Source organism: Chelon labrosus (genome assembly GCF_963514085.1).
Source record: "Chelon labrosus genome assembly, chromosome: 14".
Taxonomy (NCBI): Eukaryota; Metazoa; Chordata; class Actinopteri; order Mugiliformes; family Mugilidae; genus Chelon; species Chelon labrosus.
This window is the reverse complement of record NC_140347.1, coordinates 16,369,170-16,386,244: the sequence shown is the minus strand read 5'-3', so window position 1 is coordinate 16,386,244 and position 17,075 is coordinate 16,369,170. Positions and strand designations below refer to the sequence as shown.

The window sequence follows — 17,075 nt, the reverse complement described above, 5'->3', positions numbered from 1 at the left end:
AAGTACTCAGATCTAATGCAGTAAATACAGTCAATTGCATGTACTTTGGTATTTTAAAAGTATTCTGCTTTAACTTTAACCACATTTCAGGGGGACATACTGTACTTTTCACTCCAGCACGTTTGTCTGACCGCTGCCGTTGCTTTTAAAAACCTATCATGATATAAAAATGATACAGCCGTTTACTTCACAGTTAATCATTTACATTCCCAAAGTAAGTTTGGGAATGAAGTGTTTTTAATTATATTTTAAGCGCAATTACCTTAAAATGGTGTTTCGTTATTTTGCTGAACTGACATGGGGGCCTGCATTCAAAGACAAAATTAAGTGGCTAAATGTGAGTTTGCCTTTATGAAATTAAAAACCCGTCACAGTCAGAGAAGTTAAAAATGACCTGAAGTGTTTTCCTGCATAATCAAATTATCAGTCTGCACACTGATTCATGACACGGTCGATGAAATGTGATAAATAAATGAAACAAATCTATTGTTTAAAGACTAATATTAATTTTACAATCAAAATCTTCACCTTGAGGAAAGTAACTTATTAAATCCTTCTGTAATGAAGTACAATTGTGAGGTACAAATACTTCTCTTGAGTATTTTTACCTTTGCAGCTTTGCTTTTACTCCATCTCCCCGACAGCAGCAACTTGATAAACCTATCATGATATAATGAATGATAGAAAACACAGTTAAATGCTGCACAGAAACAATTTGTCGTGTAACTGATACTTTTACTTTGAGCTCATTTTTCTAAAAATACTTAACTTCTTTTGATTAAGTACAGTTTGTTTTGCAGGAAATTGACTTTGTGACGGTAGAAATATGAGAAGAAAAGATGTTATAATGCCCGACTGTTGCATTAATGTCTTAGTGTCCGTCAGTTTATAGCTGCAGCCAGTAATAGCCACTCACCCTAATGCGTATTAACACATCATAATTTATTTGTTGGTTATATTTTACATTCTCAATCTAAATTTATAGAATAATTTTAGGGTGAATACAACGTCATCTGAAATGTAGTTCAGTAAAGTGCCTTATGGCTGTGTTCAAGTTGCACAGAAAGACAAATTTCATCTGCTTAATGTGAGTTTGCCGTCACAATATTCAAAAATATGTCATATTCAGACAACAAAAAACACAATCCTACTTATTTGAATTATTAGTTTGCTCACGGATTAGATGTCTGGTCTATAAAACGTCAGAAAACAATAAAAAAAAATGACAAAGGTGACATCTTTAAATGTTCGTTTTCACAGGGTGGCAGCTAAGAAATATCCTCAATGTTAATTTTATAAATAGCAGAGAATCCACCGCTGGTAGCTGAAGCATTTCTTTGTTTACAAACGTCAAGATGGACTGATTTTTATTTTTAGACAAAAACCCACATTTGTAGAAGAAGGAGAAGAAGAGGGAACATTTAGTCACTGGGGGGAGCTGCTTGTACATTCAAGGCCTTCATGTGCTCATTAATATTTAACTTGATATCTGTGGGAATAATCAGCGTTCTGTTAATTAACCTCTATGAATGAGCTTTAAACTAGAGCTGGACGTGTTGTGATGCAGTATTTAAGTAATGGTGGTGCATTAAGACAACGCGGAGAATGGGCAGTTTATATAAGTTACAGTAATTTTCGTGACTCATTAGAATATATGTGATTATATATAAACAGCTTATCCAGAATATGAAATAGAAAGTATTGAATTAAAGTTGGATTTTAGCAATTTCTTTATGCTTTTAGTATTACTATGAAATGCTATCATATAGTATAATGCATTCTTGTTTTACTTTCTTTTTAGATTAATAAAATATGTATATATATATATATATATATATACGTATATGTTTATAGCTTTTGCAGTCTAAAGAGTTTAGGTCTGTAAACTGTAAACTACAAGCGAACCTGTATCTTACAGTTGGTTAATGCATGATTTATAATGATTAGACAATAAAATATATAACAAATGATTTTCTATATAATGAGCACTTGAGCTCTGCAGCTCTTATCGAATAATCTAAATACTTTTGTGCGGAACAATACCGGAGCATTTTATTCCCGAGAACATGCCGCCAGAGATGCTTCATTAAAAATAATCCGCCCGCTCATAAAATCAGGTCAGACGTTGACCTTTGACCTCCTACGTGCAACTCAAAGAAACCATCGGACAGAGTTCAGCGTCTGAAACATATTGGATGTGTTCGGGGTCACATAAACGGGACGGCCTTGTTTTGAATTGCCTTTAGACGTCTCCCTCGGTTCTTTTTCTCTCTCCTCTCTCTGTGGAAATGATGGCAGCGTGCCATACAGAAGGCAGTGTACAATGGCCCAGGTCCCATTAAATCTGCGAAAGTTCCTTCCTGAGGCAAACATTGCCAGAAATAGTAATCTTGGCTTGAGCCGGAGCCGTACGAGAGGGGAGCAATAACTCTCGGTGTAATAATGGAAATCATTTAATTCTGGTCCGGCAGCATGTGATCCAGAGGAGCTACAGTCCGAGGCGCTCATTCAGTTTTTCCTCCGCCTGATAAGACTTCCTGAAAAACACGCAGCGAGCAATCAGGCGACAACAATGGGCTCCGTCCGATGCTTTAAACTTCAGGTAGTCAACAGTGCACAACTGCACGGCTTTGTTTTCGTCCGCGGCGAGCATGTGACTCATAAATGACATTTTGTTTTCATGTTGTTTGTTTAAGCTCTGATTAGCTTCAGTGCAGAGTGCATGGACGCAGAGCAGAGCAGAGCAGCTGTCTCCTGTGAGAGGATTAGTCGATAAAGCACTTATTTAGACATTTTTTCATTTCGATAATTTTTAGTAATTCATGGAAAATAAGCATCATGTTTTTTGGACGTTTTTGGAGGTTGAAGCAGTAAAAGTTGAGCCGTGTTAAGATTTGCATTTAACTTTGTAATCAGGAAAATATCAGTATCACACTATGCAGAAAAACATTTATTATTATTATTATTATTATTATTATTATATAACATTATTGGACTAGTAATACAAATGCACTAATGCTGGAAGACATTATAAGTTCTAATTACTTTACACCGATCAGCCACAACATTATGACCACTGACAGGAGAAGTAAATAACATTGACCATCTTGTCACAATTCAGTGTTTGGACCTGGCATTCATGTGGATGTTACTTAGACATGTAGCACCCACCTAGACCAGACCAGGCACCCCCACCCCATAGCAATGACACTCCTTGATGGCAGCAGCCATCCCCAGCAAGATGCAGCCTGACACAGACACACACACAAAAATGCTTTAAGAACAGCATAAGGTGTTGACCTGACCTCCAAATTCACTGGATCGGAAACTGATCAAGTATCTGTGGGATGATCCACAGAGACCCCTCCCCTCAACCCATAGGACCCAAAGGCCCCCACTAACAACATTCTGTTGCCAGTCACCACAGGACACCCTCAGAAGGCCCATGTCCATTCTCTGATGAGTCACAACTGTTTTGGAGGCACAAGGGAGACCTACACAATATTAGGAAGGTGGTCATAATGTTATGCCTGGTCGGTGTATATACAGTTATTGTAGACATTTTATTGGAGGGGTTCACAGGCTAGGGGTCAAGGCCCTCCACAGAGTCACAGCATATTTAAATGATGGGTCATAAGATAAATACTGCGATGAAAAAGAACGATTAAAAAAAGCGTCTATTATACAAATTAGTATTTATTTGTTTGTTTATTGAATATATGCAATGTTTAACTATTTGGGCCTAGAATAATTATTTATATAGATACTGTAGGTAGTTTATTGAAGAGGTTCGTTGACTAAGGGTCAACTGCCTCTAAAGGGTCGCAACATAACGACCTGATGGGTTGTGAGATTTATGTGATAAGAAAGCAGAAAAAAAAGCTTCTGCTGCACTAATTTGCATTTATTAATGTGTGTGTTATTTAAATGAAAGCTTACTAGAAGTTTCAAGAGCTTTCTTCCAAGAGGTCACAGGCCAAAAATGTTTGAAAGAGGTGTTCGCGGACTAGGGGTCAAGGCCCTCCAGAGGGTTGTAACATGATGACCTGATGGGTTGTGAGATAATAAATGGGATAAGGAAGATATATAAATTTGCCATACAGATTTAGATTTATTTGTTTGTTTGTTTAATATAATAAACTGTCGGTAATTATTGGAGGGTTTCGCAGACTAGGGGTCAAGGCCCTGCCCTGAGGGTCGCAACTTATTTACTTTACGGGTTATAAGAAAACTAACGGTGCAGAAAGAAGCGGAGGGAAAATAACTTCTGCAACACATATTTGTATTTGTTTGAGAAATATGTGCAATCTTTACCCGTTTGGGTTTTATTATTTATTATTTAAATTAAAGGATAATAGATAGTTGGAGAGCTTTTCTGTATAGAGATCACAAAAAGCTTCAAAGGAATCAAAATCTTTATCAACTGTGTGTTTTTTTTTTAAATATAAATTCTAAATCTAAAAAGCAATTGAGGACTCTGAAGAATTATGCGATATAAATGTTGCATAAAACTAAAATATCACAGTGATGAAGTACAGGACTTGGATTGTGACTGTGCTTACTGAAACCGTGAGGGGACACTAACAGTGGAAAAACACAGTCATGAACTCCTTTGCCTATAAAGCGCCTAACACAATATGTCAAGGGAAATACTCTTCCTCCGAGGAAAAAAAAAGCGACTGACAGTAACTCTGACTCCTCTATTGTTTCAGACAGACTCAGATCTGGAGCGCTGCTTTAACCAGAGAGTCGCTGGCACTGGCAGTAATCCCACCTGCCATCATTTACACAGCTCCACGGAGGACTCCGGCTCAGAAAGGGGAAATAAAGGTGAATAATAGTATCCAGCCGAGCTGTGGAAGAATAAAATATATATATTTCAGTTTTTACAGGTGAGTTGGAGATCAAGTGTGACATTTAAAAAATTATATATTAATTTTTCAGCCCTGCTGTAATAATATAAAGGCTGGAGTTTATTTTTGGAAGCTTGCTGCCTACTCTTTGTTTTTTAACACGAACATATAGCCACGTTAAAAATAAACATTTTGCGCAAAGTTTGAGAAAACTGCAACTGATTCCGCTCTGACTGTCTGAAAATACAAATCTGCCTTTTCTTCTGGTGCAAATTATAAATTATGGTGCAGCTGATATTTAACTAGACTAACATTAATTCTGCCGTTTCCCCTCTGTCTCCCTGCTCCTCACGGTTTTTTTTTTATGACAGACGCCGTGCGTAAAAGTCCGATCCGAGGCCTGCGTGTTTTTCCTAAACGCTTCCCACTGAAAAGCTCATCAGCACCTGAAATAACTCGAGGCGTGCTGCGTCTGCTACATCCTCTTCCCTGGATTGTTTTGACTGCGTGATGGAGGGCAAACGTTAAATGTCATTTCTAATTTTAACCCGGAAAAGTGTCACTCGAAAACATCATGATAGCGGGGAGTCAGGGTCATCGGCCCTTCCGCCCGCATGAATCAAGACTAAATGAATGCGGGCTTCAGAAGCCATTGTTTCGACACATGCAAGAGAAACATGCGATCTGCAGAGTCCGAGGGAGGAGGTGGTGGTGGGGGGGATCCAAACAGTATCAGGGCACCACAGTGGGGGAAGAAAGCGAAAGAGAAGGAGTTAATTGACTATTAAATATATATAAAGTGCACAAACTCACACGTAGGAACAATAAAATCAAAGAATTAATGTCTTCTAAGTCTGCAGGAAAACTACTTAAAAGCCCTATTTAAGTCCCCTGATTATAAAATCTTTATTGGCCGCGACCCAACGTGTGAATCTTGAGGGGCCTTGCGGATGAAGTATCGCCTCTGAAGTTAATTGTGTTTTCGTTTTAGAGGGGAATAGATTTCCTCTGTTTATTATGAGCATGGGGACGGATTTGCGTCACCGTGCAACTTGCAGGTTGAGATAAAGTTGCACAAATATTGAAAAAGGGAAGTTCTAGCGGTCATTATAAAGTTTCCCCCCTTTCTGCGCCGGAAGAAATAAGGATTTCTGCTGTATCCTAAAATACTAAAACGGGTTCTATTTTTGGGGAGGAGGGGGGCAAATCTAGCGGGGCACATCCGCTCATTTAACACGAATCACGGCCCATCAAAAACAGGATGAGCCGGAGCTAATAGAGACCCTCCTGGGCCCCCTGGTTATAGGAGCGCAGTTTATTATCGAGTGCGTCGATTTAGATTTATTTTTAAACATATAGTACGTGCTTAAAGCTGACAAATCAGTTTTTATCTTGCAAATATCTGTAGTGTGTGTGCGTGAATGGCCCACGTACGTTTCCAGAAACCCGAATTAACCCTAGAGTTCCTGCGTAATGACTATTTTTGCGTGCGGTGATATGGGTGAGAAGGAGGTTCTCTTTAAGTGATCAATCCATCATCTCTGGATTAAAATTGCTCCGAAGTGTCCCTGGTCATGTGCGTGTCAGAGAGGGAGAGAGAGAGTCGGTTACACATCATCCTCGTTTGTTAAGGGCGTGATGCGAGCGAGCGCAAAGCGTCCATTGGCTCAAACGGCGACCAATCAGTGTCAGCGGAGGAACTTCGGAGTGGAACTGCAGGGTTAGGATTTCAGAGTTGGGAGAGCGATTTTGGCACTTACACAAAGAGGACGGTCATCTGTCCTCCTAAAACGCTACCCGTGCTTCTTCTTCTTCTTTTTTTTTTTTTCTACATGCCTCTCCTTTTAAACTCTCTCTTCTGAGTAACAATACGACGCGGCTCCGGGATGTACACGGCCGGGATCAACCCGTTTTACGCATCAAATTTCAGCCTCTGGTCCGCGTACTGCGCAGGGGGCTTCGCTGTGGATACAATGAAGAAGCCCTCGTTTTGCATCGCAGATATTTTGCAGGCTGGGGATGCGGAGAACATCCCGGGATCCTCAGCGCTCATGGTGCACATGGGACACCACCACCACCACCGCGCTCAGCCGGGCCACTCCGGCAGCTCCCCTCTGCGCCCTTCTCCTGTCGCGCCGGAGCAGTCGGTGTACGGTGCCAGGATGAGTCCGGCGTCTCCGTACCACAGACACGGACTACAGCTAACCTCAGTCTCCAGAACGGCGTACAACTCCCAACAAGCCCCACCGCCTTCAAGCAAAGACCTCAAATTTGGAATTGATCGGATACTGTCAACAGACTTTGATCCAAAATGCAAAGAAAAGTCGTCGCTAAGAGGTGAGCAGAGAGATTTAACTGCATTAAAATATCTAAAAGAAGTGGTGTTTACAGAGTAGATTCCTGTCATGTCAGCCACAAGGAAATCAGTAGACAAGTATGTGTTAAATGCCCTGAGAGAATATTTTTGTGATCTCCTCAAGTGAGTTAAAAAGACACACAGTTTAGAAAATGAAACCAGCAAACCAGAAGCAACCAATAACTTTGCACATGTGCAGTCAGTTCCACTTTATAACACTGCTTGACTTGTTCACAGAGTAGTTAGAGCGCAAATAGTCTCCTATTAAGGAGCCATGTGGGGAATTCATCTCCTCTATTGCCCCCTAACAAGAGGTCAGAGGTCAGGATCAGCTACAAACAGCAGCAACACAGCTGGAAGTGCATTCAAAAGCAGCTAAAGCCCAGAATTCAAAGCTTCCTCCTCTCTAAACTTTAGACCATCTTTGCCCCTCAAAGAGTGCGTTGTAGTCTTCAAGCAGGCTGCATGTGTGTCACTGCGATAACTCACTTTGCTGACTGAAGCCCCTCATCTCTCGCTCTGTGACAGATCTCACGTCCATCGTTAGCTCGAACCGTCAGTCAGGCATCCACATCCCCGTTCAGCCTCCGGCCAGCCAGTACTTCTCCTCCATAGACCCCGGGATGAGCGACGCGTCCTCCATGATGAGTTCACTAGGCAGCAGCAGCAGCAGACACTCAGGCCAGCATCAGTTTCAGGACACCTTCCCAGGTAGACACCACATGTAGGACCGTAGCAGACGGAAGGATGGCCTGTCTTTAGACGTGAGACTTTTTGAATGGCAATCTGATTACGGGACCGTCCTCGCTTTAACCTCCTGTCCCCCCCCCCCCCCCCCACCCTCCCTTCATGTCTTCTAGGTCCATACGCCGTCCTCACGAAAGACACAATGCCGCAGACGTACAAGAGGAAAAGGTCGTGGTCGAGGGCAGTGTTCTCGAACCTGCAGAGGAAAGGACTCGAGAAGAGATTTGAAATACAGAAGTATGTCACCAAGCCAGACAGAAAACAGCTGGCTGCGATGCTGGGACTGACAGACGCTCAGGTAAGAGGACGCAGATAGATTTAGGCCCGCATCGTTTTATTCTTTTTTTTATTCCTACAGAATAGATGCTCTTTAATTTCTGTTAAATTTAGATCTTAAACTAGACTGAGATTATTATTTGGCTGTTATTGTACCCGTTAAAAACCCCTCCGTGTTGAGGATTTGTTAATCCATATATATATATGGCCTTCATATAATTTTGAAAGGTGAACGCTGGTGGAAACTGTATTATTTTTGCATTTGTTTTATTTGAGTATGTAGAAAGACTTGTTGTTGCCATGGGCCATAGCCAGGATCTTATAAATATTGCGTATGTGAGCACATTAAATAGAGTTGTTTTTAATCTGATCAAATTTAATAACTGTTTATAAATTATATTTTCTGTTGGTATTTAATTTCGTAGCTCTGAATGCAGCCTGTGATCACTAAAATAACTGGAAACACACTTTTAAATCCTCACTATGTCCCTTTTGTTGGTCAAGACACACTCAGTGACATTCAGAGACATTTCAGTGTCCTCAGTCACCGAAGACATGAAATGAATTATGTGCTCCTGTGTACATTTATAGTCTTGAAAAGCATCGAGTGAATTAAATAAAAATGAGCCAACTGCATGTTTGTCCCTCACTCAGATTCTTCAAATAATCACAAACAGCAGACTTAAGAGGCCGTGATCAAGGCCTGCAACTGACATGCGGCATCATGACCGCACGCGGGGCGTCCTGATTGGCTGCGAGGCGTCTCGCTGTGTGCCAGATTTCACCACATCTAGAGCAACACTTGTTTTTGTTTACATTTCACCATGCTTCTGTCAGCCTGCAAATGTCTGAGCCACTTGTATTCTCGCCTAGGAGCATGCGAGCGCTAGTTCAGGATTATTTCTGACCATTGTTGCATTTGATTATATTGTTTTTTCAGGTTACCAACACATTTATTGTCGTGTTCAGTGGATCTTTTAGGAGCACGTTTGCACATTGTTATGTCTTCCTTGCAAAAACAATTATTTCCTGGTTGGATATAGTCTGTGCAAAGTGCAATGGGTGCAAACTATTTTTTATCATTAAATGAAAGGATATACATTTTAAAAAGCACATCTTTATGATTGTGCATCTTACTGCAAAACATTTTCTGGAATATTTGAGGAAATTAAATCCAGGCATTGTGCTAAAATGCTGCAGCTGTGGCTGGACTGCTATTTGTATAAACGGCTGAGAGGCAGACTAGTCTAACGCTGGTTTGGTTGCATGTGTGTGCGCAGGTGAAAGTGTGGTTCCAGAACAGACGCATGAAGTGGAGACACTCCAAGGAGGCCCAGGCTCAGAAGGACAAGGAGAAGGAGGAGAAGCCGGAGAAAGGTCTGTCCGAGGCCGGCAGCAGGGAGCCCAAAGAGCCGCTGGAGTCCGAGTGTGAGAGCGAGGGAAGGAGCGAGTGCGAATCCGACGAGGCCGACGAGGAGAGCGCTGACGGACATTTGGACGTTTCCGAGCACAATAAGACCAGCGTGATCATGAGCGGGAGCGCGCCGGCCGGCGGCGCGGACGCGGCGGCGGCGGTAGCGGCCGCGGTCACGGACACAGCGGCCTCCCAGGTGTTAATATGAAGGCTATTATGAGTCCACGCTGGTCCAAGAACAATGAGATGTTTTTATTATTTTTCACAGAAGAACGACAGTGACCGGACATGCCAGGAGACTGTAGCAATAAAACCATGTCGGTTTAATACCTGGGGAGAAATGGAGCGAAGAGACTTTTTATTATTATTATTATTATTATTATTATTCGCTCATTAGGTCAGACACATGCTCCAAAATAAATTGTACATTTTATTAGATTTTGTCCCCATTTTTTTTTTCGTCTTGTCCAATAATAACAATAATAATAATAACAAATCATATTTAAATAATAAAATAAATCCACCCTTCCGGCCTCTTTCAGTGTCTCCTTACTGTCGTTTACCGAGAGCTTCTGTGTGCATCATGTGTTTTCCTCAAACGAAGGAAAACCTGCAGTTGTGAAATTTTATTTTGTAGGTTATGAACCACTCGTTAATGGAATCTCAGAACATCACGGCAGTGTTCATATATTGTTGTTTTTATTTTGTATGTAGTTGTGCTATTTTTGTTAATAATAATTTGCACTGAAAATATTGTAAATAAAAAAAATCTTACTCTGAATCGTATTATTTTATTTTCATCATCATTATTTTTATTTTCATTATTTTTATTATTATTTAAATGTCCATAAGCTGCGTGCACGCCCTGGTTTTATCGTAAACTGATATATTTGTTGCAAAATCGATTTTTCTTAATTTTTTTTATTTGCATTCAAATTAAAAAATATATAGAAAATAAAACAACAGCTGCAATTAAACGATGTGAATGCAAGGAAATATACATAAATAAAAAAAAATAAAAACGTGAAAATAGCTGCTGTCCGAAATCCGTGGTTTAGTCCACGAAAATTAAATAAAATAATGACTAAATACATGTCAATAAATACATTGCATAAGAGCCCTTTTAAAATATAATATTAAGTTAATATTATTTTATTTGAACCACTTTTTTTTTTTTTTTTTAAACCACAATGGCTCGTAAACAACCCATTTTTTAAACTTCCATCGTCGTGTCATTCCTCCGTGACAAATGTCTTCATTCTCTTACACATAAGCACATTAATAACTCTATAAGTTTCTCCCGTGCACGCCGTGGCTCTGGCAGAAGGAGTAGAAGAAGAGGCTAATTTATAGTTTGTATACATTCACTGGCTCCAGATAGCAGCGACGACCCGGATGAGCATATTTTACGCATCCAGACACGCATCCAGTCGACGTGTCCTTCTCAGCAGCGCTGCCTGCAGTCACTCACCGGGGGCTTAATGTCCCACATCACACGAGAAAATTATGCCACTGCAATACGAGGACACTGTGGTGTTGAAATGCGATTTCCCAATCAGCCTTATCGTGATGTTTAATGGTGACTGCTCAGAATTTATAAGACAGAAAAATGGCAGCAGTGGATCTGTGCAGCACAATTAAAACCAGTTTCCTGATGTTTAAGGACGGCTCCCTGTCCTTTTTGCATGTCCATTAAGTCTGTCAGAGTAATAATGTTTTATAAGACACACATGAATCTAATGCATCTCCTTCCTTTTTCCAAAATGACTGTGTAAATGTCCTTACAAAGCTCAATATTTATTTAGTCATCGCTGCAGTCAGGGCCACTCTGCTCCATTTAAAGTATTTTTGTGCAAAAAAGTGATGACTTATCCAGAAAATTCCTCCTGATTAAGTGTTTTTCTTTCAAATTCAGTCGCTGCACAGCGATTGTGTAACATGACAAGCTGAGTCACATTCTTGTTTGCCACTATAAATTTAAGAGACTTTTTTTTTGTTTTTTATTGCATTAATCTGTGACAACGTTCCTCGCCCGTTAAGAGGTTTGTTGATGGAAAATAGGCCTTAATGGTAAAACAAGCTCGGTGCATGGTTTACATAAAATAAATAACAGCTTTGTGAAGTATCCCGTAAGTGGAAGATGTGTGAGGACTTAGGATTGGAGGTCAATGTTCTGCATCTAAATTTTTACTACAAAAGTACTGGCCGCAAAGTGTTCCTGAAGTACTCTTTCCGGATCTTAGAAATACTAATACTAATACAAAACAATCACCAGATTTCGATTGTTTTTTGATCTAGCTAAACTATACTTTTTCTACACAACATGGAGATCAATATAATTCAGCTTCAAGGTTTTGTCCACATCACATGAAATAAATCCCAGACTCTTTTACTTGTTGGCCCAATAAAGATCTACTAACATAATAAAAATACTAAACTTACTAATTCTATAATATAATACCGAGGATAAACTCTCAGGTAGTTACTGCTCTGTCTCTCGGTGTTGGCACATACATTTACTCAAGCACGTGCAATTTTGATGCAACTGTACTTTGAGTTTTTCCATTTTCTGCTACTCCATGCTAATGCTCTACTACATAAATGCTGCATTTTAATTCATAAGATTTAATTCATAGCTTTTATTCGTGGTTAACCTGCAGATTCAATTTGTTTTATATTATATATTATATATTTTTCAACGCAAGAACGACACTGTGAGTTGTAATTCAGCAATATAATTAGTGTTATTCTGTCCGAGGTATATTTTGATGCCAATACTTGTGTACCTTCACAAAAGAAACAGTATTTCTGCACTGTAGTGCTTCTTCCACAGTTGTTGTCACTTTCACTCAACGTCAGTGGAATAAAATAACGTTTTAGAGCATCACAGAGTGAAGAAGAAGCTCAATCATGATCCAGTGGGAGCTATTTTGACTAATTTATACAGTGTCTGGTGTTTGAAGGGGTAAATCTAGCTTTAAAATGAATGCGGAAGAGTAAAAAGTTCAATATTTGCATTTGAAATGTAAGTAAAAAGTAGGTTGAGCTGAAAATACTCAAGTGCTGTGTCTCATGCGGCTACTTTAGTAAACGTTGCATTGCAAACTGTATTGGAAGGTGGAAAAACTTGATATAAAGACATGTAAAATAAATCCCCGGCCCTTCTTTGGACTGCATCACATCTCAGTCGGGGAACTTGAAGCGATTGTTTTTTTTTTTCGTTGTCATGTTAGCAGCAACATCATAATGACTGACCCAAAAACCAGGACCACCGCAAACGCCGTCTACTATGGGGTCCACTTTCCTCTCCTCCGGAAAGAGGACTGACCCCAGGAGAGCTGCCGTTTTTCCGTTTTAGCTTAGCATCTTGAATTTCACTCTTCACCCCCCCCCCCTTCTTCTTCTTCTGCCTGGCTATACGGTATACCTGTTGCCTTTTGTTTCCATAAAGCAGATAGTTTACCCCTAAACTCGATAGGACATATAACGAAGTGGATGCAACGCGTCTTAATCTTCGCTCTTAATTCACGCTGGATGAGAAGTTGTCAGAGTTATGATACCCAGTTTCCATGGAAGGCTGTAAAAGCCCCGGGCACTTTATCAACCTAATATTAACTGTTAAACGCTCATGTATTAAATGTCTGGGTGGGTTGAGTCCAGAAATTATGCCCGAAAAGCTATAAATTACATTTGTATTTGCAAATGTACAATAACAATAACAATCCAAACGCTTAACATAATACTGAGAGGCCTTGATTTGTGAACTGTCCTAAGAACTTTTATGAGCAGGATAGGAGAAAGTCCATCTGGCCGGTATTTAATGTCAGCCTTTCCGCCTCCATTAAAAGCCTGTCCTATACGTCCCTCTTGGCAACCCCAGGACAGGGCAACCCATAAAACAAACCTCGCAGATTTCGTCAATATTTAACGCTTTGAAAAAGTAACTGTGTAAAACAAATTACCTCTGTGAGAGCAGAGGAGGAGGTGGTGCTGGTGGTGGGGGAGGGGGGGGTTCTGTCTGCAGGCGCTGAGGAATTAACGCGACTAAAAGCGGTGACGTCTCAAGTGCTTTGAGGCATTATCTGTGAAGTTGCTTGATAGGCTGATGGAGATTTCTCCCCCCGTTGCCGTAATGCATCAGAGGAGGCATTAGAGCCCCTTAGGCCGGCCAGAGTTAAAAAGAAAAAGCTGCAACCGTAACTCAAGAAAGCGGTGTGCAAAAAAAAGATGCAGGTTTAGTTTAGTAATTCTGCTTCTTCCTCATTTCGGGAGATGACTTTGATAGCGGTTTAATTGTCACGGTGATGAGGATGATAACTATGACGATAGGAACATCTCAGGAAAACACCATTTATTTTTATAACGAAGTACTCTGAAGAAAGAGCACGCAGGTATCAGCAAAATAAGCTTTAAGCATCAAAACTATTGTGCACCACAATGACTCTTCATCGTATTATTTATTGCATAAATGTGGATGAAGCACTATAGCAGCAGACTTTTATGTGGTTTATCTACTTGTGAGAAACATTTACCAGTGCATCACATTTTAAAAATATTTGTGGTGCCTCTAAAAATGCTAAACCCGGCGGTTTAAAAACAACGTTTTGCTCCAAAATGCGCTTGGGTAGAATTAAAAGTTGTATCGTAAAAGTACAGCGGCCTCAAAATTGTTCTCGGTATGTGCATTCAGTGACTCTGCAAAATCTATTTTGGGTTTTAGAAATAAGAAATAAGAGCTGACAGTATGTACTCAGAATCACGCCTATCAGGTGATATGTTTATCATTAATTCATTCGTAAGTAGCATTTCAGTGCTAACCCAGTGTTAGTGTTGGTTTTTATATTACTGCTGTGTCATTTGCCCAAAATACGCCATAAACAACTGTGACAATTGTTTTAAGGTGTCTAATACAGCTTCACAATAAACTTATTGGGTCAATAATCCAACAAGGCAACAAGTTAATTTAACACAGCATTGAACTGGTACTATGTGGATCGACACTGGGTACATTTTACACTATGTATTCTTATTTTTACTTCTATTGGTGCTCAATTGACTCAAAGGTGATTTTTAGCGTGTAGTTCTTACTGTTGGGTAGGTTTCTGTGTAATGCTGCATTTGCGTAGGGCCACGAGAACAGGCCATAAAAGCAACTTCCTCTTATGGCGCACATAACCTCATGAGTGGACATTTTCGGTAAGGTTGGGTATGGATTGAAAAAATGGCATTGTGGATGGAAGCATCTGAGATCCCTAGAGATGGGCTGATGGGCCAGTTGGAAATCTGGCCTCCCCTTGGAGGTTAACCGGGCACGGCGAACTGGGAGGAGACCCTGGAGAGCGCCCAGAGGGATTACATATCTCGACTGGCCTGGAAATGCCTTGGGATTCTTTATGAGTTAGCTAGGACGTGTTGCTAGGGAGAGTGACGTCTGAAATACTGTGGTTGGCCTGTTGCTAACATGACCTAACTTGAGATAAGCGGATGAAAATGGTTGGATTTCATACTGGTATTTTGGCGAGCTACGGCAATGGTGGGTTCAAGACGGCAGAAGTTGCCTATCAGCAGCGTTCCCATCACTTACGGCTGATATTACCACGTGAATTACAAAAAAAATTTGCGTACATGACTTCCCATGTCGTGATCACGAGCTCGTGAGTCCGGAAGAACATCAGAAGTAGTACCTACATCTGGCAAAGATATCTTGAAATACTCAAGTGCAATACGTCCACTCAAGTACAACATTTCCGCGAATGCTCTTAGCTGCGTTCCATCGCTGTTTCCATCTTTTCACACCTTAGCTTTATCTACCAAAAGTATTTTAATCTCTTACATATAAACTAATGTTTTATGGCCTCCACTGAACTCAGAGGTGTTAACTTTTGGCCAACATGTGTCCAAAAAAATGTGTTCACCATCAATGGAGCATTTTATTCAGTTATTGTAATGACAGGAGGCGAGTGTTGATGCTCTGTTTCATTCAGAGGTATGTTTGTTCCATCAAACACTGATTTATGAGATGGGCTGGACGCTCCTTACCTAAATGAGCTCTGAATCATCGGTTTGAGAGATGACTTCCCCCTGAGACTAGCAAAATATTATTACATGGTACGAAGCTTCAATTTGATACCGGTCCAAAATGTTTCCATCCGCCCAAGTCGTTTTAATCCAATTCACTGGAATAACCAGTATCAAGTCTGTTATTTATAGCCTTTTATTCCAAACACATGGGACGTTTCTCCTTGAGTATTAGAGGAGAGTGTGGCTGACGTTGCTATGGAGAAACAGTCAAATGCACATTAACTGACTCCAGCGCCAAGAGTTTATGTCTCATGTACTGCATGTCAAACTGAAATCGCCAAAACTAATCAACTGAGCTAAATGATCTTGTTTTAAGAGTCTCTTCCTCACACATCGTATTCACCTCCAGTAAATATACCATCAGCGTGTAAACTGAGTGTTTTTCTGAATACTTGGCGCTGAGGTCTTCTCTGCAGCTGCACACGAACCGAACATGTTCGCCAGCGCGCTCACACAGAAGCTGTCGCCACATTTCCAAAAAGCCACATTATTGAGTGCTTTTTTAACATGGTCGCAGTTTCCAAGCATCTCGGCTTTGCTTTCAAAACCAGGCTCTTGCCAGCAGTTGGGAGTGGAAGAAAAAAAAAAAAGAAGAAGAAGAAGAAAAAAAAAAAAAAAAGGAGAGACATCTCAAGTTAAATTTAAAGATGTGTTTCTCTTGGAAGCCAGGCTGCGCTGCCATAAACCAAGGGAGACATTTTCATGCTCCACATTTTTCATGGTTTCTCTCTGAGTTTCCTCCCTTCCTTTCTCACTCCACCTTGGCTCCAGAGTTACCTACTGCTGCACTGGCTGCGGACCACAGCCAGCGGGGCACTGTGGGGTGGCCAGTTCCTCCCTCTCGCCCCCCTCCCTCCCTCCCCTCCTCTAGCTCCACTAAAACGTTCTCCTGGTTGTCCTTGGATGGCTGGAGAATCCCTCTGAGAATCTGCCACCTGGACAGCAGCTACTTAAGCTCTCTTTCACCACCCTTCTCAAATAATACACTGCCTACACACTCTGAGCTGATGGCCAACAGCAATCAGTTCTAAGCTCGACGTCCTCTGACCTACCGCCCTGTTTTTTAATGTGGCCATGAAGGAACCGTTTTATTGCAGACTGCAGACTGTTGTCTTGAGCCAACCTCGTGCGGTGTACGCTGTAATTTGTGAAGGGTAAAGAGGTTTGGTATTAATTAAGGCTGCGAAATGGCAGCGGCCCGACCGCCTGCCTGTTTCCATAGAGGCTGAATTCACTGAGTGATGTACACACTGGGAGGGGGATTATGGCCGAGCTCTGGCTGCCTGCTGAGATGCAAACACAAAGGAGAGGATGTAAAAAGCACTTTCATTTCACATGACCTGTCGTC

The 17,075-nt window shown here is 40.9% G+C and overlaps 1 protein-coding gene across 2 annotated transcripts; it reads left to right on the top strand.

Moving 5' to 3' along the window:
- Positions 1-6,461: 6,461 nt before the first annotated feature.
- On the top strand, positions 6,462-10,362 carry hlx1 (H2.0-like homeo box 1). Of its 2 annotated transcripts, XM_084560903.1 has the most exons (4): positions 6,462-7,190; positions 7,738-7,920; positions 8,070-8,254; positions 9,513-10,362. In XM_084560903.1, the coding sequence occupies exons 1-4, from the start codon at positions 6,740-6,742 to the stop codon at positions 9,852-9,854; spliced, it is 1,161 nt and encodes a 386-aa protein (XP_084417029.1). In that variant the 5' UTR covers positions 6,462-6,739; the 3' UTR covers positions 9,855-10,362. The 2 variants fall into 2 exon arrangements, with proteins under 2 accessions (XP_084417029.1, XP_084417030.1); XM_084560904.1 differs by lacking the exon at positions 7,738-7,920.
- Positions 10,363-17,075: the final 6,713 nt, after the last annotated feature.